This window comes from Pectinophora gossypiella, chromosome 22 (genome assembly GCF_024362695.1).
Source record: "Pectinophora gossypiella chromosome 22, ilPecGoss1.1, whole genome shotgun sequence".
In the NCBI taxonomy this organism is placed as follows: Eukaryota; Metazoa; Arthropoda; class Insecta; order Lepidoptera; family Gelechiidae; genus Pectinophora; species Pectinophora gossypiella.
Window position 1 is genome coordinate 889,482 of NC_065425.1, and position 21,650 is coordinate 911,131.

The 21,650-nt window shown below is 40.1% G+C and overlaps 1 protein-coding gene across 2 annotated transcripts in view; it reads left to right on the forward strand.

Annotated features, from left to right (window-relative positions):
• Positions 1–21,449, forward strand: part of LOC126377251 (uncharacterized) — a 114,012-nt gene extending 92,563 nt beyond the window's left edge. For both annotated transcript variants that reach the window (XM_050024972.1, XM_050024974.1), the window contains exons 3-4: positions 8,196–8,253; positions 21,174–21,449. In XM_050024972.1, the coding sequence (XP_049880929.1) occupies positions 8,196–8,253; positions 21,174–21,286 (171 nt within the window). In that variant the 3' untranslated portion in view covers positions 21,287–21,449. The remainder of the gene's footprint in view (positions 1–8,195; positions 8,254–21,173) is intronic.
• The last annotated feature ends 201 nt before the right edge of the window (positions 21,450–21,650 follow it).

The window sequence follows — 21,650 nt, forward strand, 5'->3', positions numbered from 1 at the left end:
AAAATAAAATAAAATAAAAATCATATTTATTAAAATAAAAAATTAATTAATGAATAGTATAGTATAGTATAATAAGCAATTCTTATTCTTATAATGGCCCCGATTCCTGCAGACACCCAATATTAAATTACACTGGTCATTTTCTTATTCGCCGGAAAGGAAAGGGACGCATGATTGACAATTGTTAATTTTATAATGACAGAATAAACCGAGCGAATCAAATAGGCATCTCGCACATATGCAATCCGATTGACGTGTGAATTATTCCTCAAAGTTTTCGTTACGATGTCACTAACACCCTGTGTCCTTTATTCTATGCCAGTACAGTAATTATACCTCTACCATACCTACATCGGCTAATAACAAACTCCCAACCCCAACTTGATAACAACGAACCGAACGAAACAAACAACGCGTGAGCTAATAACGTAACCCAATAATTCACCACAATGGACTAATACCAGTTCAACAGTGACATATCTATCAAAATTATTGCGATTGAGATACGGCAGTTTGGCTTCCGACCGCGATGACAGCCCGAGTTATTGGGCGGTCGTTTGCTCTGGCTAGTGATGGGAAGTGTTATTTTGTCGATATCGATATTATTACATCCCTTCTCACATCTCTCTTTACTTTTGTCATTGTTTCTTTTCGGTGCAATAAAGTATCAACATAGTATGGTAAAGTTTAACAAAAAAATATTCCTAGTATACATGGTTATGGTTTGTATGTATTCTTCTTCTTCTTATCATGTGGGTTGTGAGGTGGAATACCAGCCTCATCAACCCTGGTGTCAAGGTTGTTATTGAGCCGCCAAAGGCCCCTGACATGGCTCATGTAACGATTACTCATTTACATCAGTAAGCAGTAACCGGGACCAACGTCTTAACGTGCCTTCCGAAGCAGGGATCATCTTACTTTCGCACAATCAGGTGATCAGCCTGTAATGTTCTAACCAAACTAGGGAGCACAAAGGTTGAGCATTGGGCTCACGATCTGGAGGTCCTGGGTTCTATTCCCGGTGGGGACCTATCACAAAAGTTACTTTGTGGTCCCTAGTTTGGTTAGGACATTACAGGCTGATCACCTGATTTATTTTATCGATAGGACCACAGATTTTATCGACAAGATCACTGACAGGCCACAGCACATCACTAGTCTTCAAGTGACAATAACTGCTCTGTTTACCCGACGCTAAGTTCCTGGCTGTTGATTGGACTGCAGATTATTATGATGGAAACGTCGTCCTTCAGGCATTCTTTGGGGTCCGTACCCAAACGGTAAAAATGGGACCTTTTTACTAAGACGTCTGTCTGTCCGTCCGTCTGTCTTCCACCGGTCTGTATCTCAAGAACCTGTGATAGCTAGACAGTTGAAATTTTTACTAATTAAGTATTTCTGTTGCCGCTATAACAACAAATAAAATCAATATTTAAATAAATAAATAAAAAATAAATGAAAATCGGAGAAAATCCATAGAATGTTAGTATACAAACGACTTATAAAACAGTGTTAGTAAGACTTTATTCAGGCGATCATAAAAACAAACTCTAAAGTGTGAAGCTCCATCCTCCTTTTTAGAAGGGGGGAGTCCCACCTATCACATAACGTCAAGGGGGGTTTTTATGCCCCTTTGCCCATTTATGCCCCTTTTCACTCGTTATCAATAATGGCAACATGTAAACAATATGACATTTGTTTACCTAGTCATTGATACAGAACCCTTCATGCGCGAGAAATACTCGCACTTGGTTGGTTTTTAAAGAAACCATTTGAATAATACCCCGACACTGATGAAACGCCGAAATGAAATTCGAGAACTTTCGACTTACTTCTTTTGCTAATCGTCTTAAGGTAACGGAAATATTTTCTGTTTTTTTAAGATCTTATAAGTAAGTAATTACTTACTGACTTAATGATTGACAACTGTTAATTTTAAAATGAATGAGTAATTGAATGAATAACCCGGGCGAATGAAATAGGCATCTCGCTGATATGCAAACCGTTTGACGTGTACTGTCAACTTAATTCTGTCGGGTTATTGACCAATATAACATTTTAGGAGGGTTTTTAAATTTCTGCCTAAAATTGACGTATGTTCTATTTTTATGCCTGTCGATTACCCGTCTCTATTTGTGTCTAAAATTGACGTGTGTTCCATAAATTTTATGTCTATCAATTACCCGTCCCTTTCTTTTAAGAAAATGTCAGGTATAACTTAAAATATGAATGTTTTTTTTATTATTATTTTACTTTATTCGTTTAATTACGGTCGCGCCAACCAAAAGCCTTCCTTTTTTGTTTTTTGACGTGACTTGTTGCAGATTTGCCGCAGATGGCATTAACTACTTGGCTGCACAGAAACCTTTTAAACTTTGTTAATAACATCTGAAATTCGTTTAAATAATCGATTTTGAAGTTACAAATTCCTATTGAAGTTCAAGCCCACCGGTGGGAGTACCGTTGTAATACCAATCAACGGGAATTAATTTTGACAACAATCGGGCTCCACCGGGGCAATTTGAATACATTAGTGGCAGACTCCGTAATGGAAATGGTCGGGGTAGGTTGAGTGGCTTGGCTATACATAGCATCACGCCTTTATCCCCGAAGGGGTAGGCAGAAGTCTTCTTCTATCGTGTGGGTTGTGGGGTGAATTACCCCCGTGAACCCCGGTATCACGGTTACTATTAAGCCAAAGACCCCTGACATGGCTCATGTAACGATTACTCACTTGATGTAAGTAAGTAGTAACCGGAACCAATTATATTATAATTTATTAGGCAGCTAAAAAACTCAATTGTATACCAATATTTTATGTTTATTTTTATTTATTTTAAAGAACGTCTAGGGCCCTGTGCCGAGGTTTTTCTTACAGCTTCGTTTCCCCGGCTATACAGATTGTGAGAAGCTGCAGTAGTTTTGGGCGGATGAGACGTTCGTTATGTAAAAATTGACGATTCAAAGTGTAACTATGTTACCTACTGAATATAGATATTTTTGAATTTTTGAATTTGAATTACTTTCGGACAATCAGGTGAAGGTAGGCAGAAGTGTATGTAGTAATACACTCCTCACCAACTATGTTTAAGGTATAACTTAAAATAAAATCAAGGGTCTCTGCAGCAATCGGGGCCATTCTATATATTATACTGAAATAAATTATCTCATCTTAATTAATGGCATGTTTGTCCCAGGCTAAAGGTTAGATTACATAAGAGCTCCCCTGGGTACCCCTGGGGCAGAAAGAGTAATGAATGAGCTTATTTTAATAGTGCTGACACCAATGCGGGGTGGGGTGAGTCCGCTGCCTCAGCTGCTGATGTATGACCAACTTAATTCTGGACCAAGAGAATAGTACGGGGCTATTTAAATCAATGTAACCTGAATGTATTACCCGTGTAAGTGTTAACGACGGTCTCCTTGGTCATGATAAGATTTTTTTTTTATATAAGTACTTACTTGTAAATTTCAGTACGTTCCATAGTTTTTTTAAATGTCTTTCAGTTTTGTTCATTATAAAAATCAGCACGATGTTTTTTGCTTTCTCAATAATCATTTCATATGTATGCACTCTCAACAAGATATTGGTGCTGATTTCAGTACACACCATCTAATTTTAGTTCATGTCATACCTGTAGTTTTTTTTATCCACTGAAAAGGAAAGGGACGGACAATCGACATGCATAAAATTTATGGAACACACGTCAATTTGAGGCAGTAATTTAAAAAGCCCTCCCAAAATTTTATATTGGACAATAACCCGATAGAATTAAGTTGACAGCACATGTCAAACAGGTTGAATATCACCGGGATGCCTATTTTTTGTTTGGTTACGCCTCTGCCTACCCCCATGGCTTGAGACCACGAAGTTCCACTTACTAAGTTCCTGACACACCACTTTTGGTTCTTCCACTCCATTGACTTCATGCATGCTCGCCAGTTTGGAGTACTCTTGACCTAATCCTTCTTTGAAACATCCTGGATCTGGATTTTTCACATAATCATAAACTGCCTATATACGTCCCACTGCTGGGCACAGGCCTCCCCTCAATCAACCAGAGGGGGGTAGCCACAGCAACAGCCTCCGTGGTCTAGTGGTTAGAGTGTTAGGCTCACGATCTGGAGGTCCGGGTTCGATTCCCGATGGGGACATGGTCGAAATCACTTTGTGAGACTGTCCTTTGTTTGGTAAGGACTTTTCAGGCTTGAATCACCTGATTGTCCGAAAAAGTAAGATGATTCCGTGCTTTGGAGGGCACGTTAAGCCGTTGGTCCCGGCTATTAGCCGTAAAAACACCTCCACCAACCCGCAGTGGAGCAGCGTGGTGGAGTATGCTCCATACCCCCCTCCTGTTGATTTTTCACATGTTTGTTTTTATATTTTCTTCATTGTTTACTTATAATACGATGTATGTATACTTCAGACTTTTGGTACCAATAAGTACTTATGGATATGGAGGAGCTTGACCTTCTGACACAGGTGTTTCACACTTACTAGGAGGTCACAACTGCAAATATTATTATGTACCATCTCTGTTAAAGATTTTTTTTTATATAATTTAATTTATGCATATATACGTAGCATCACGCCTTTATCCCCGACAGAGGTGCATAGCATACACACCCACTTGTCGCCAGCTCTGCAAATAGGTTAAAAAAATTACATGAAATCGTCGCTTATTCATTTTCAAATATATTTCACGACAATACACATGACAGGTTTTGGATTTTATGAAATAAATTCATTTCTAGTCCCTCCCTTTGTGTACAACCCGAAAAATTAATTTAATCTCATAAAATTTTATATTCCATCAAAATCCTTTGCAATTTAATTTTCCGTAAATTTTTCTCTCCTGACAGAAAGACAATAAACAGAACGAATAAAATACGGTGTTGCCATAATTTGCACAACATTATGTACAAGGTTGTGCAAATTATCTGTGACATCTGTGTCAGCGGTTGGCAGGTTGATAAAATTAATAAATATAATTTAAGTTCAGAAGGGTACCCGACCTTTTAAAATTTCGACTTTATGTCAAAAGACATTACAAGACATTACATTCTTCTGTTTAAAAACTAAAACCCGACTACGGGAAAATCTCGCTCTAAAAAGTATGGAAAAGAAATTAGGTAGGTATATTTCTCTAATATTCTTTTATTTGTCCCAAAAAAATACATAGTATACAGGGTGTTAGTGAATACTGAAGGGGATGATTCAGGCCATGATTCCGAGTTAATATCAAGTGGAATCTTCCGTCGCAAAATTCATGTATTTTTTTTATTATTTAGATTCTATACTTTTGCGATGGAAAATTCCAGTTGATATTAACTCAGAATAATCAGCTGAATCACCACTCTCAGCATTTGTTACGATGTCACTTACACCCCGTACAAGTACGGTCACGAGCATTAATAATACACTTTGGTACCATGTCACATTAACTTTTTTGACAAATTGAACTGTAAGTCTCACTAAATGTCAAATATGTTAGTGCGACAGAGTCCTAAAGTGGGTACATTATATTGCTCATGACTGTACGTACAGTAGCCATACAAGTGCGTATGGGTGTAAGTGACACAATAACAAATATTGAGGACGATGTTTCAGACCATGATTCAGAGTTGATATCAAGTGGAATTTCCTATCGGAAAATTCATGATTCCACTTGATATCAACTCAGAATCATGGCCTCAATCATACTTCAAAGTTTTCGTTACGATGTCACTAACACCCTGTATACGTAATGGTAAGTCTACTTACCTTGCGAAGTAGCAAGCAAAGCAAGCAAGTTATTTTCAAGCGAATCTGGTTTCGTTTTGCCACTTAAAATATCCGAGATATTTCATTTACAATTCCAACGACACAGCTCCTCATTAAAGACGAAAATATTTTACTTATTCGCGTCCTTAGTCGGCGTCACAGCCAAATAAATAAATAGACGCCTAATGGCCCCGATTCCAGCAGACACCTCCTAATTTCAATTTAAGTTATATCCGACGTTAATTTTAAAATGAATGAATAAGCCGTGCGAATAAAATTGGCATCTCGCTGGTATGCAATCCGTTTGACGTGCTGTCTACTTAACTCTGTCGGGTTATTGGCCGATGTAAAATTTTTAGACGGTTGTTTTAGATTTCTGCTTAAAATTGACGTGTATTCCATAAATTTTATGTTTATTGTGTTGCCTATCGATATGTCACGATACGAATTGGTGCCGGATGGAGGAATACTGTTAAAAAAAAAGAAAAAATCTTCTTCAATCATGTGGGTTATGAGTTGGAGTACCAACCTCATCAACCCTGGTGTCAATTACTATTGAGCCGCTAAAGGCCCCAAAACAAATTCGACAATCTTTTGTTTAGGCCTGTGCTGGATTCGAACCTGCGACTTCATATGTCAGAGGCAAGCCTTGTACCAACTGGGCTACTACGGCTCTATCTTCTGTCCTCAATAACTCTCAATATTTGTCAATTTTTGATTTTATTAGAACTTAGTGTGTGAAGTATAATCTTGTATCTGATCTATTTATCAGATGTTTTGATAGGACCCTTATATTATTAGGGATGTCTAGAGGTTCTTTAGTCTATGGCATCCCTGAATTCGGAACGAAATGAAATAATTTTAAACCTCTGCCGTTGTTAAAACAGTTTTCATTGCGGAGTTTTCTTTCTTCTGTGCATTTTAATGCAACGTCGTTGAATTGAATGTCGGAAAGTAAATTATTCCGTGGTTTTAAAGGTGTAGCACACCGACGGCTTGATTCTCAAACGGGGAGCGCCGGTTCGAACCCCTTTACCGCACCATCATCATCATCATCATCATCAGCCCATTAACGTCCCCACTGCTGGGGCACGGGCCTTCCCTATGGATGGATAGGGAGATATGGCCTTAAACCATCACGCGGGCCCAGTGCGGATTGACGGTTATTAACGACTGCCAATGCAGCCGGGACCAACGGCTTAACGTGCCTTCCGAAGCACGGAGGAGCTCGAGATGAAAACTTTTTTTGTGGTCACCCATCCTATGACCGGCCTTTGCGAAAGTTGCTTAACTTCAACAATCGCAGACCGAGCGCGTTTACCGCTGCGCCACCGAGCTCCTCTACCGCACCAATGAGTTACCAATTTATCATAAGTTGACCAGAGTTGGCTCGACCATTATAGACTCTTAGCTATTGTTGTCCTTTGTGTTAAGGAGATGAAATGACGAAGACGCGGTACCAAGAACTAACTCTTTATTAGAAACGTAATTGCTTTTATAACTATACGTAAAGTGTTTAGTCAGGTAGGTATGACTCGCGTCGATGACGCACGTAGCCTACAAATACTCCCCCCTTATTTTTTTATTTATTTTAAACTTATACAAACTTATAAACTAAAAACAATAAATGACATCAATAAACCCCAAAGGGGTTTGTCCTGATGAACTGATTAATATAAAAATGATTAGCTCATGAGTTGTCATAGGTACAGCCATCGCAAAATGAACTGAGTGTCTTATTAAGTATAAGACAGCTTAATTCACACTATGTTACACTTAATAGTAAATAAAGGGCTTTTTTTTGACGTGACTTATTGTAGATATGCCGCAGATGGCATTAACTACTTGGCCGGACAAATGAGGAGCGCTGAAGGCTCTCACCCGGTACAACTTTTAAGACAACAGGCCTGAGGGTGCCCAGTTGGGCGCGAACCTCGGCTCAGGGCGTCGTCTGAGAGGGAAAATATTTGAAAGAATTAATCGACCCTAGTGGGTCGATAGTGATAAGCGCTGAATGAGGGAAATCGTCGACCGCGCCGGTCTTTATTGTGGGGTTACGTGACGCACCAAATGCTCGTAGAGATAACATTTATCCTGACATATTTGTTGTTGTTCGCCTAACACTACACCAATATTGTGTGATGTGTAAATGTTGACATTACAATCCTACTTATATGAAAGGGAAAGCCGGTAAATGTTTACTTGTACGAACTAAAGCTCTCTTTTGTCTTACGATATTGTGTTGGCAAAGCGACAGTAGTAGATAACTACGTATAGATACCACTATCATCATCACCAGCCCATTAACGTCCCCACTGCTGGAGCACGGGCCTTCCCTATGGATGGATAGGGTGTGGGAGACCCACACGTCACCGAGCTTAATTTTATTTTTATAAATAAGCAACTAATTATGTCTGTCTGTTTGTTTCAGAAATATGTGAGCGAGTTAACGACAGTGAGGGATTGCGTGCCAACGTGCAGCGAAAAAGGTGATGCCAACAGATGTTTCTTTTAATTGGCTACTTTCCAGTTGTAACAATAAGATATGAAATATTTCGGATATCTTACTGTATAACTAAAGCACATAATAACGGGTTCTTACCGCGTTTAAACGGAAAAAAAATAAAAAAAAAATGAAAAATGAAAATTAAAAAATATATAGAAAATTATGGATCTACCTACTCCACTCCAATCTCATCAGTCATCCCGTGATCATGGCACTTGCAACAGTGTCGAAATATCGAGAGTCTCATATCCTCATTTAAACGCGGTAAGAACCCGTTATTATGTGCTTTAATTATGATAATAACCGCGTAAACTTAAAACAATGTATCCTACTGTATAGTTTAACATAGGACATGGGACTTAAACATAACCGTCACAACGACGAGGAGTGTACATGACAAAACTTTAAAAGATTCTTCTGACACCTGTACGTACTTGTACGGGGTGTAAGTGACATCGTAACGAATACTGAGGGGGATGATTCAACTCATTATTCTGAGTTAATATCAAGTGGAATTTTCCATGGCAAAAGTGAAAATAATTAAAAAAAAACGCACAAAAAGTAATGAATATATTAACTCAGAATCATGGTCTGAATCATCCCCATTAGTATTTGTTGCAATGGTGCTAATTCCTGTAGACACCATCTAAATTTATTTTAAGTTATATCTGTCATTTCCTTATCCGCTGAAAAGGAAAGGGACGGGTAATCGACAAGCACAAAATTAAAATTAACCCGACAGAATTAAGTTGACACCATACGTCAAACAGTTTGCATGCCAGCGAGATACCTTTTTGATTCGCCCAAGTTATTCATTCTTTTACTCATTCTTCCTAATATTGAGCTGTCAATCATCCGCCCCTTTCCTTTTCGGCGGATAAGAAAATGACAGGTATAACTAAAAGTAAAATTAAGAGATGTCTGCAGGAATCGGGGCTAATGTCATTAACACCCTATATACTATCGCCTTAGGGATACACAGCCTTTGGCGGCTCAATAATAATCCTGACACCAGGGTTGATGAGGTTGGTAATTCACCTCAGAACCCACACGATAGAAGAAGAAAAGGTATACACGGGTGATGATATTATGTATATGTTTTTATATTCGCTCCCGTGCAGCTTAGAATTTTAAAAGAGGGATAAAATGTTATAATAATTTTAAACTACAATAAACAGTTCCGAGGCTGAAATAAGCCTGGCGAGATAAAGCAACCGCGTCGTTAGTTTTCATTAAGCAAAGCTATATCTACCGCTTTGTTTTCAACCAGATAAAGATAATTTAATATGCCTCGTTTAGGGATTATTTGCACAAAGCAGTTTACCCGCAAACTGACAGCTCGGGGACGCCTCTTTTCTTTATCTTACGTTTTTCCTGCTTTTGTGGTCAACATACATATATATATGGATAAATTCACACCCCTAATCCCTAAAAGGCAAGCCACAATTAGGAAATAACATAGTATGCAAATAAATAATCTATCTACTCAGCCTGTATCCACCCACTGCTGGGCATAGTTCTCTTCTCTTTCACGCCATCCTTTCCGGTCCTGTGCAAGACTCATCCATTGCTTAAATAAAGAATATTGAACTTATGACACGAACCCCAAGATGGATAGAATGTGCTGTAGGTGATAGGTGACTGACCTTCAGCGCTCCCCATTTGTACGGCCAAGTAAATGCGGCAAATCTACAAAAATCAGAATCTGCCCATAGTAATTATAATGGTCCACCACGTTAGAAAGGACATCCAATATTTCTGTCTGTTTAACGACATAAAGAAAGAAAAACAAATGACAAACGCGTTTTAAGTTTTTACATTTTTTTTTTTGTTTTTTGTACATTGACCAAATTGGAGATGTCCATAGAAAAGGTTCAGTAAGATCTACTCTGAACCGGCGTGCGTGTATGAAACGATTGATGAATGTGGCGGAAGCAAGAGAAGTATGTCAGGATCGACGCAAATGGTATTCCATAGTCTCTGCTTACCTCGGCGGGAAATAATGTACTTAATAATGTTGTTTTTATTATGTGTTTTGTTTGTAAGCTGTGTGTTATTCCGTGTTTTAAATTATATATTTGTTTTGTATTTGTTACTGTGGTGTTCCTTTATAATAAACGTTTCTTTCTTTCTTAAATAGGCGTGAGTTTATGTATGTTTTTTATTCGCTACCAATCCTGTATAAAAGCGTATAGATCGCGACAGTTTTTAAAACAAATCTTTTGAAAAGCGAACACACAATAAGTAAATAGCCACAGTTAATACCGAAGTGTAATTGACACTGTAATCAATCCTGAGTTAATATGAAGTGGAATTTTCCGTCGCAAAATTCATTTCTTTGCGTTTTTTTTTAATAAATTTCAATTCCATACTTTTGTGTGTTAGGAAGACAGTGCAAAAAACTAAGAGGAATAATTGAAGTGGAATTTTCCAATATAAAATCAGACTCATGAGCTGAATTATCATAGATTCATGCCTATTTCCCACCGGGGTAAGCAGAGACTATGGAATTCCTTTGGATTTTTTTTTTGGTGTCAATTACACCCTGTAGAAGAGGCGAATCTCACAAGACGTGGATTTCATGTGTTAGGCATAAGCGGATTACATACAAGTCAATTCAACTTCGCCTTAGCTACATCCACAGAATAAGTAATAATACTACGTACATAACAACAACTCTCCGCTCCCCACCAGCGGCTGTGCTAGGTTTACCTCATCCCCCTCGGTCTTAGTTTAGTCTTCAATCGTATAGTACGGCCTCTGTGGTCCAGTGGTTGAGCGTTGGACTCACGATCCGGAGGCCCCGGGTTCGAATCCCGGTGGGGACATATCACAAAAATCACTTTGTGATCCCTAGTTTGGTTAGGACATTACAGGCTGATCACCTGATTGTCCGAAAGTAAGATGATCCGTGCTTCGGAAGGCACGTTAAGCCGTTGGTCCCGGTTACTACTTATTGATGTAAGTAAGTAGTCGTTACATGAGTCATGTCAGGGGCCTTTGGCGGCTCAATAGTAACCCTGACACCAGGGTTGATGAGGTTGGTACGTCACCTCACAACCCACACGATAAGAAGAAGAAGAATCGTATAGTGTCAGACGTCACACACACAGATGCGCGTATAGACGTCAATGTGTAGTGTCTGTGTAAAACAAGGTGCTTTGTATCAAGTGTCCGGAGTGTGCAACAGCTAATCGACTCCAGATAAACCGCAGTTTTATAAACCTTTTCTAAACTCCAACATTGTTTGTACACCGCATTCTAATTAATTAGACTGTGGACTCTAAAGGCTTTGTTCTGGATAATAACACCACGCGCAAAAAAAAGTAATTAATTTTTTAAATTCTAGTTTCTGGTGTTTTACGACTCGACCGCCCGAAGCGATATGGATGAAAGAATATTTTTCTTTTTACGGAAAATAACTTGGAATAAAAGAGTTGGAATTTATTTTTTCATACATTAAGTAGTCATAGTTATGTACTAGCTAAAAAAATAGTTTCACTAAGTTTTTTTTTTTTTTGACTTATTGTAGATTTGCCGCAGATGGCATTAACTACTTGGCCGGACAAATGGGGAGCGCTGAAGGCTCTCACCCGGTACAACGTTTAAGACAACAGGCCTGTGCCCAGTTGGGCGCGAACCTCGGCTCAGGGCGTCGTCTGAGAGGAAGAATATTTGAAAGAATTAATCGACCCTAGTGGGGCGATAGCGATAAGCGCTGAATGAGGGAAATCGTCGACCACGCCGGCGGGGTCGGTATCGGGGTCCTGAAGTGTTTAGTGTCGCGAGCTGATTGGCTGCCTCTATGGCTAGAGAAGTTTCATTAAGTGATATCGACAATGTCCCCGTCGGGAACCGAAGTCGGACCTCCAGCCCTCGCGGCACGAAACCGCTCACGCACACGCAGCGAATTATATCGAGAGTTTCGACCAATAGCCGTTCGACGTTTATCTAACCTTTCTATCCAACTTATTCCATATCGGCAGTCTATTATGGCAATATATTTTATTTTATAGCATCTTTTATTTTAAGTATAATAACGGTCGTAAAAGAAATACAATAAATAATGATTCACAGGTCGTTATAACCATATTTATTATAAAACTTATAGTACCTACGCTACGCTTTCTAATCTCATTATGATCCTAGCGTTGTGCTCACGATCCGGAGGTCCCGGGTTCGAATCCTGGTAGGGACATATCACAAAAATCACTTTGTGATCTCTAGTTTGGTTAGGACATTACAGGCTGATCACCTGATTGTCCAAAAAGTAAGATGATCCGTGCTTCGGAAGGCACATTAAGCCGTTGGTCCCGGTTACTACTTACTGATGTAAGTAAGTAGTCGTTACATGAGCCATGTCAGGGGCCTTTGGCGGCTCAGTAATAACCCTGATACCAGGGTTGATGAGGTTGGTAATTCAACTCACAAGCCACACGCTATGGTGCTTCCCCTGTCTGTCCAAATAGGGAACATGCGGGTAAAAATCCTCAAAGGAATAGAAAACCCCAGGAGGCTTCTGAGCTTCTGGAAGGAGATAGGTTGGCTTACGTAGTCAACAATTACACGCATAATGGGCCATCTTAGAGTCTAAATGCGGAAAACAGAGCCCACTAACATAACATAACATTGGGAACATTGTTTTACATTGTTTTCTCCATTTAAACGCGGTAAGAACCCGTTACTATGTGCTTTGATTATTAAATTGGGAACATATTGGTTATTTATTTTACTCCAAGTGCAAAAATGTAATGGCAAAAAATCTTAAGTGCAGTTTTCAGTAACACAGTTAGCTCGACCGTTATAGACGGCGATACGGCTCACCACCTATCACGTTGTGCTAACAGAAAGCTCGGTGAGGTGTGGTTACTTAGTTCACCTCGATATGGATGTAGTTTTGGCTACATCAATTAAGATATAGTCGTGAGCTTATGCCAGCACACAAGACAGTCCATCGGCCATTTTGTAAGTGACCACAGAGTAAAATAAATGTTTTATTCGACATCGCGCCGGACATAAACCATTTGTAACTTTGTCGTCCAATGCGGTTTGAAAGCTGCTTTATAAATGAATAGAATAGAATAGAAAAAGTTTATTATAAAAGGACGCTACACACAAAAAAAGTCAACAACATCATATCAAATTTCCACTAAAACAATTACAAAAAAGCAAGACGGATGTTTGTCGAAATGACCATAAGGTGGTGGTGGACGTCCTGAGATAAAAGGGCCTCACTCAGCACAAGTCGCGGCGTGAACCACGACGCTGGTATTATGTGGACCCTGTTAGGTGACGCACGAACATCGTATTCCATAAACATGTGTTAATGGTGTATATATTCAAATTCAATTCAAAAATATACATTATTATATGCTCCTATTGATTGCTCCTAAATGATGCTCCTATTGATGTGTATCAGCTGAGGTTCTTAGCTCTATGGCATCCTATTACATTTTTGTACTTGGAGTAAAATAAATATATATGAATAAATATGACTGTATTCCCATTTCGGACAGACAGGGGAAGCGTCATAGCATTGTGGCGCGGCTGTTTCAGTGCGTGTTATGAGAAGAGAAACGCAGTAGTTGAGAGTTGGAATATTAATGTTTTATTTAGGAAGTGTCGCTGTATTTATACAAAAATCTCAAAAGTCTTAGCCAATCACAAACCAGCTTAATTAATAAAAAATATAGGAAGGTACTTATATAAAAAACTATGTCTATCTCACTAACTAGAAAAATATAAAATAGAAGGTAAATTTAAAAGTTATAAGAAGATAGTTACAGCATAAAGAACTCGGTATCCCATCCGCGCGTTTCACGGAACTGTGTTAGACCAACGTGATAGGTGAACCGTATCGCTACTCTAGCCATAGAGGCAGCCAATCAGCTCGCGACACCAAACACTTCAGGACCCCGATACCGACCCCGCCGGAGTGGTCGATGACTGCCCTCAATCAGCGCTTATCGCTATCGACCCACTAGCGTCGATTAATTCTTTCAAATATTTTTCATCTCAGACGACGCCCTGAGCCGAGATTCGCGCCCAACTGGGCAACCTCAGGCCTGTTGTCTTAAACGTTGTACCGGGTGAGAGCCTTCAGCGCTCCCTATTTGTCCGGCCAAGTAGTTAATGCCATCTGCGGCAAATCTTCAATAAGTCACGTCAAAAAAAGAGCCGTATCGCCGTCTATAATGTCCATGTCGGGGATCGGAGATTGAACCGGCACCCCCTGTTTGAGAAGCAAGTCCTGAACCACAGGACCATAGTGACTTGTAAAATTGAGATAAATAAATAACTCATGGTTGCAATTTCGGTACTGGGGATTGAACAGGCATTCCCTGCTTGAGAGGCAAGCTTCTTCTTCTTCTATCGTGTGGGTTGTGAGGTGGATTACCAACCTCATCAACCCTGGTGGTTATTATTGAGCCGCCAAAGGCCCCCGACATGGCTCATGTAACGACTACATACTTACATCAGTAAGTAGTAACCGGGACCAACGGATTAACGTGCCCTCCGAAGCACGGATCATCTTACTTTCGGACAATCAGGTGATCAGCCTGTATAATCCTAACCAAACTAGGGATCGCAAAGTGATTTTCGTGATGTGTCCCCACCGGGATTCGAACCCGGGACCTCCGGATCGTGAGCCCAGTGCTCAACCGCTGGACCACAGAGGTAGTTTAGGAGGCAAGCTGATAAACCACAAGACTACAAAGGTTTCTTATTTCAAAACAAGAGTAATCCACGAAAATGAAACAAGCATCTGGTTCGGACACAATTACCATAAACTGCGCAAGCGGCAGTTAAGTTGCAGTTATTTTATTCCACTACACATATTCTGCTTTATTTTACTGCTTGTTTTAGGGTTCACTCCGAAACGATTTATGAGTAAACCATTTTGAACTTGATGATGTTGCGAATTTTTAATAAAATTCAATTATTTATTAGTTTTATTAAACGTTAAAAAAAGAGATTGAATGCAATTTCAGTAATTTGGCTTCCTAATATTTGTTTCCAGGAACTTTCTTACTAAACTTATTCTCATGCATTTCTATCTAAATACGCATAATCTTTTTCACAAAGTTTCTGTTTAATCACTGTCTTAAAACTGTTGAAAGAAAAACTGATTACCAGTCCAGGGTTGGATTTCGCCCCTTCTTCCACACCACGTGGTCAAACTGGGCATCTCTCTTTATTTAAGAGCAGCGCTCTTGTCGGTGGAGTAATCGCCATTCCTCTCTTCTTCCTGCCAAATTCTTCACCTCATGATACGACACGACCTGCACCTTTTCTTTTATTTGTTTCATAAATGTTCAAACTGGGTAGTCAAACTAATTTGTCCAACAGGAATAATTCTCCCGATGGTCAAACTTTTCGGATAATGGACTCTTTTATAGTTGTCATCTGCAATTATACAGTGATGATTAAATAAATTGACGCGACTAAGTGATTACCTACACAACCACTACACAGAGCCCAGGATAATCACAAGCAATTAGATTCCGAAACCCTATTTAAAGGTTACTGAATGGTCCTTAGCCAAACTAGAGCATAATATGTCGTTCCTCACAATATATCAAAACCTAATGAGGGTACGGAACCCGTAATATATTTGCGAGAGCCTTTCTATGCCTGATAGGACTCCCGAGACAGGGATGGAGCGTGGGTCCCCTGATGTATAATAAAACCATAGAATCCCTTGGCCAAGGCAGCGTGATTCCCCATTTGTCAGGCCAAGTCGCTAATGCCATCTGCGGCATATCTACAATAAGTCATGTCAAAGCAGCGTGATTCGAAATGCTAGTTCAATATGACCCTGCCAGCTGAAACGAACTCAACTAGGATTTTATAGTGATAAACAACATTCATCATCGCCAGCCCATTAACGTCCCCACTGCTGGGGCACGGGCCTTCCCTATGGATGGATAGGGAGATCGGGCCTTAAACCACCACGCGGGCTCAGTGCGGATTGGTGGTTATTAACGACTGCTAATGCAGCCGGGACCAACGGCTTAACGTGCCTTCCGAAGCACGGAGGAGCTCGAGATTTAAACTTTTTTTTTGTGGTCACCCATCCTATGACCGGCCTTTGCGAAAGTTGCTTCACTTCAACAAACGCAGCCCGAGCGCGTTTACCGCTGCGCCACCGAGCTCCTCTATATAAACGACACTCATCCACGACGAACTCAATACGACGATGACGAAATGGTCATCGTCGTTGAGTTCTATTGAGTTCATCTCTTATTATTGTCAACCTCGCGTGACGTGGATTTCAAAGGCTTGATGAAGTTGGTCATCCACCTCACAACCCACACGATAGAAGAAGACTTACTTCAGTAAGTTAAGTATAAAGAAATAATTATAGAGTAATTTTAGATTATTTAAAGCTCAACAGATATTAATTACTTACTTACTTATAGTTTACTTTTTTTACTTATACTTATATATTTCTAATTTCTAATTTTTATGTTTGATGTGTAATTCTAATTTTACTTTATTTTTAAATACTTAAGTACCCTTAATTGTATAAGTTACGTACGCCGTAATTGTCATATACATATATTAGTCACAAAACCGTAACCTTATAAATGTAAAATGTTTTAATATACGTATGTGATGTGGTTGTACTTTATAAATAAATAAGTAGTAATCGGAACCAACAGCTTAACGTGCCTTCCGACGCACGGATCTTCTTACTTTCCGACAATCAGGTGATCAGCCTGTAATGTCCTAACCAAACTAGGGATCACAAAGTGATTCTTGTGATATGTCCCCACCGGGATTCGAACCCGGGGCCTCCGGATCGTGAGCCCAATGCTCAACCACTGGACCACGGAGGTCGTTCAAGTCCTTAGGACTTTAGCGGCAAAGATGTACTGCCGCCAAAGGATGTTTTCGGGGTACCGAACTGAGCATAGTACCCCGCTAGCCACAAGTTAGTAGTGTGACTAGGGATCGACGATCCGACAGTGTTGTGTTGGAAGTTGTATATATGCGTCTTGCCGTGTAAACTTCGATATCGCGTTTCACGACCGCTTGAAGACTGCATTATTGAATGTGGCGCCATCTGTTGCATGTGAGCGGAACTAGGTGGCCAACTAGTTGGGTCCGCTACAAGAACCATTGTTCTAACTGCGGCTCTGGCCGGACAATAATTCAGGATCAGTGAAATGCGAACTGAGTTTTACAGCCGCGACCGCATTATGGCGGAATGATGGAGGATGGACGAAGAGCTATTGGCATCTATTGTCTTCTATCCTAACCTCTTTTTAGGACATTTTTTGACATCACTTGAAGGCATTACCTGCTTGGGAATGTTAAAGTTAGTGATTATTTAGAAGAAATGAATGCATGGGATTAACTGTCGGAGAACTGATATTAGGCAGCTAAATTACTTAATTGTATAACAATATTATATGTTTTTTTTTAAGAACGAAGCTTCTTTTCCCCGGCTATACAGGTTGTGAGAAGCTGCAGTAGTTTTAGGCGGTTGAGACGTTCGTTATGTAAAAATTGACGATTCAAAGTGTAACTATGTTACCTACTGAATAAAGATATTTTAGAATTAAATTTGAATGAAAAGCGCTGAGGGGTCTCACCCGGTACTAAAAATAAGACAACTGGCCTGAGGGTGTCTATAGGAAGCAATATAAATCTATACATAATGTGATCCAAATATCAAGCAGCAATTACTTTTACATACACCTCTGCCATTACATTATATTTTGAAATAATTATTTGCCCGAGTTTTTTTTTTTTTATTTACCCCGGTGTGACATAGGCGTGAGTTTATGTATGTTATGTATGTATGTATTTACCCGAGCAATGAGAAGAGAGAGTTTTGCGGAACATAACCTGGAAAGTCCCTGATTGAATTTAAAATATATTTATTAGCGTAATTACTATACAGTAGGAGTAGTTATTCTTCTTCTCTTGTGTGGGTTAAGAGGTAGATTACCAACCTCATCAACCCTGGTGTCAGGGTTACTATTGAGCCGCCAAAGACCCCCTGACATGACTCATGTAACGACTACTTACTTACATCAGTATTTAGTAACCGGGACCAACGGCTTCACGTGCCTTCCGAATCACGGATCATCTTACTTTCGGATAGTCAAGTGATCAGCCTGTAATGTTTTAATCAAACTAGGGATCACAAAGTAATTTTTGTGATCTTTCCCCACCGGGATCCGAACCCGGGACCTTCGGATCGTGAGCCTAACGCTCAACCACTGGACCACAGAGGCCGTATTTTATTGTAATATAAAGATCAATCAAATAAAAAATACAATGGCCCCGATTCCTGCAGACACCGCCTAATTTTATTTTAAGTTATATCCGTCATTTTCATATCCGTCGAAAAGGAAAGGGACGGATGATTCACAGCTCTTAATTTTAGGAAGAATGAGTAAATGAATGAATAACCCGGGCGAATCAAAAAGGTACGTCGCTGGTATGCAATCCGTTTGACGTGCTGTCTACTTAAATGTGTCGGGTTATTAACTGATGTAAAATTATTGACGGTTGGTTTAGATTTGTGCTTAAAATTGACGTGTGTTCCATAAATTTTATGCTTGTCGATTACCCGTCTCTTTCCTTTTCGGCGGATAAGAAAATGACAGATATAACTTAAAATAAAATTAGATGGTATTTACAGGAATTAGCACCAGTATGTACCTATTCACTACTTACCTTATTTAATGCGTTTCGGAGGTATGTGACCTTAACCTGTGTGGGTTGTTTTCCCCTTCGTGGGTTGGAAGGTCAGACAGGCAGTCGTTTCTTTACAATACCTGATATGTCAAATCTTCAGGTTAGGTAAGCGGACAACGGGATAACGCTAAGAATATGATGATGATGGTAAGGACTTTTCAGGCTTGAATCACCTGATTGTCCGAAAAAGTAAGATGATTCCGTGCTTCGGAGGGCACGTTAAGCCGTTGATTCCGGCTACTAGCCGTAAAAACACCTCCACCAACCCGCAGTGGAGCAGCGTGGTGGAGTATGCTCCATACCCCCTCCGGTTGATCGAGGGGAGGCCTGTGCCCAGCAGTGGGACGTATATAAGCTGTTTATGTATTCAATAGATACATTAATTATAATTTCTCCCTAACTCCGTTCAAACACAATTATATTCGTTAAATGAAAAAGAAAGTTGGAGAAACGCAACGCTTTCCTAATTTTCCTTATCAAGTAACTGAAGATAATTAACGTTATATTGTACCTTTTTTGACGTGAGTTACTGTAGATTTACCGCAAATGACGGGATACTCTCCACGTAGCTCCACATTTAATAGCGATTTATTACGAATTTTAGCTGGACATTATGGAGAACTGTCAAAATGAACACTCAACAGAGCTGCCACCTACATTTCGTCGCTAATGTCGCTAACTGACGTATCTGCAATTTTTGGCGTATCTGATTTACACCTTTTGCCATTGTCAATAAGATTACACAAATTAGAAAAAAATTGCACATACGTCAGTTTGCAAAGTCAGCCATGATTTGTGCTAGTTTTTTTCCTCTTGGCGCGGGGGACGGAGAGTGACCATTCTTTAAGCAGTATCACTACATAGTATAAAGCAAAGTCGCTTTTTCTGTCCCTATATCCCTATGTATGCTTAAATCTTAAAACTACGCAACGGATTTTGGTGCGGTTTTTTTTAATAGATAGAGTGATTCAAGAGGAAGGTTTATATATGTAATAACATCCATTAAATAGTGGAGAAACACTGTTATTTTTGAGGTTTTTAATGTGATGTCGTAAATAATTGCAATTTTTCCTCAGCTTTGCACCCGAGCGAAGCCGGGGTGGGTCGCTAGTTATTCTTTATTCTATGATTGCCAATGATAGATAATTACTTTTATCTGATTATGAACGTGATTTATTACTGCCATAGTTTTTTTGTCTTATGAAAGGAGGGTTACATAAAGTCGCGCTCATAAACCCTTTCTTTTTTGACGTGACTTATTGTAGATTTGCCGCAGATGGCATTAACTACTTGGCCGGACAAATGAGGAGCGCTGAAGGCTCTCACCCGGTACAACGGCTGAGGGGCGCGAACCTCGGCTCAGGGCGTCGTCTGAGAGGAAAAATATTTGAAAGACTTAGCGGTAAGCGCTGAATGAGGGAAATCATCGACCACGCCGGCGGGGTCGGTATCGGGGTCCTGAAGTCTCTAGTGTCGCGAGCTGATTGGCTGCCTCAATGGCTAGAGTAATCGGGTCGTCGGGATCGTATATTACGCCCTTCGTATAACAAGAGCGAATACAATAGACTTTATTATAGTTAAAGTAGCTGATAAACTGAAATGATTATAGGGCTTATTACACCTACCTGTCCAACAGGCTAGAAGCGTCAAGGTCACAATGGTTGCCATGGTTACTCCCTACCAACTCGCTCGAGTTCGTGGTTTCCGTGACTACTTCCCGACGATTTGCTATTAGACAATCTGATCGGGAAACGGGAGTTGGTGGGGAGTAACCATAGCAACCACCGTGACCTTGACGCGTCTAGCCTGTCGATAGGTGTAATAAGTCTTTATCTAACACAACGACCTTCGTGGTCCAGTGGTTAAGCGTTGGGCTCTCAATCCGGAGGTCCCGGGTTCGATTCCCGGTGGAGACATATAACAAAAATTACTTTGTGGTCCCTTGTTTGATTAGGACATTTCTGGCTAATCACCAAATTGTCCGAGAGTAAGATGATCGGTGCTTCAGAAGGCACGTTAAGCCGTTGGTCCCGGCTACTACTTACTGTTGTAAGTAAGTAGTCGTTATGTGAGCCATGTCAGGGGCCTTTGGCGGCTCAATAGTGACCCTGATTGGTTGATGAGGATGGTACTCCACCTCACAATCCACACGACAGTTGAAGATCTAACACAAGCCGTTGTCCACAGAATGGTGGGGCGCTCGTACGTTCTGCTGTGACACGGATGAATGCAACGCGGGCCACAGCGTCACAGCAACATTCCTGCCCGTCGCGCTGCTGACAGTAGCCATCGCGCGCTGACCGTCTGTGTGTATCTTGCCTTAAGCGGTTATTAGGCTAGCTAATCAACTACGAGCCGTTCCCGGCAATGCACTCACGTCTCACGTTCCTTTTTCAAATTGTTCGTCAATGCTTCCACTTCCAGAACGTTCCCGTTGTAAAAACTCTTTAACAGTATGTAACATTGGCTTTCCATTTTCAAATTATTCCTTCTTATCTGAGGGGCCAAAATGGCCACAACGAAGCAATTCATCTAAGAAAGCAATATTGCATTTTTCCTCACCTTATGATTGTCTGGAAGAAATCGCTTTAAGCGATAAGGCCGCTATTTGTCATGTACTTAGTTAAGAGACTTTTTGTAATTATTTCTTTTTATTTTGGTGCA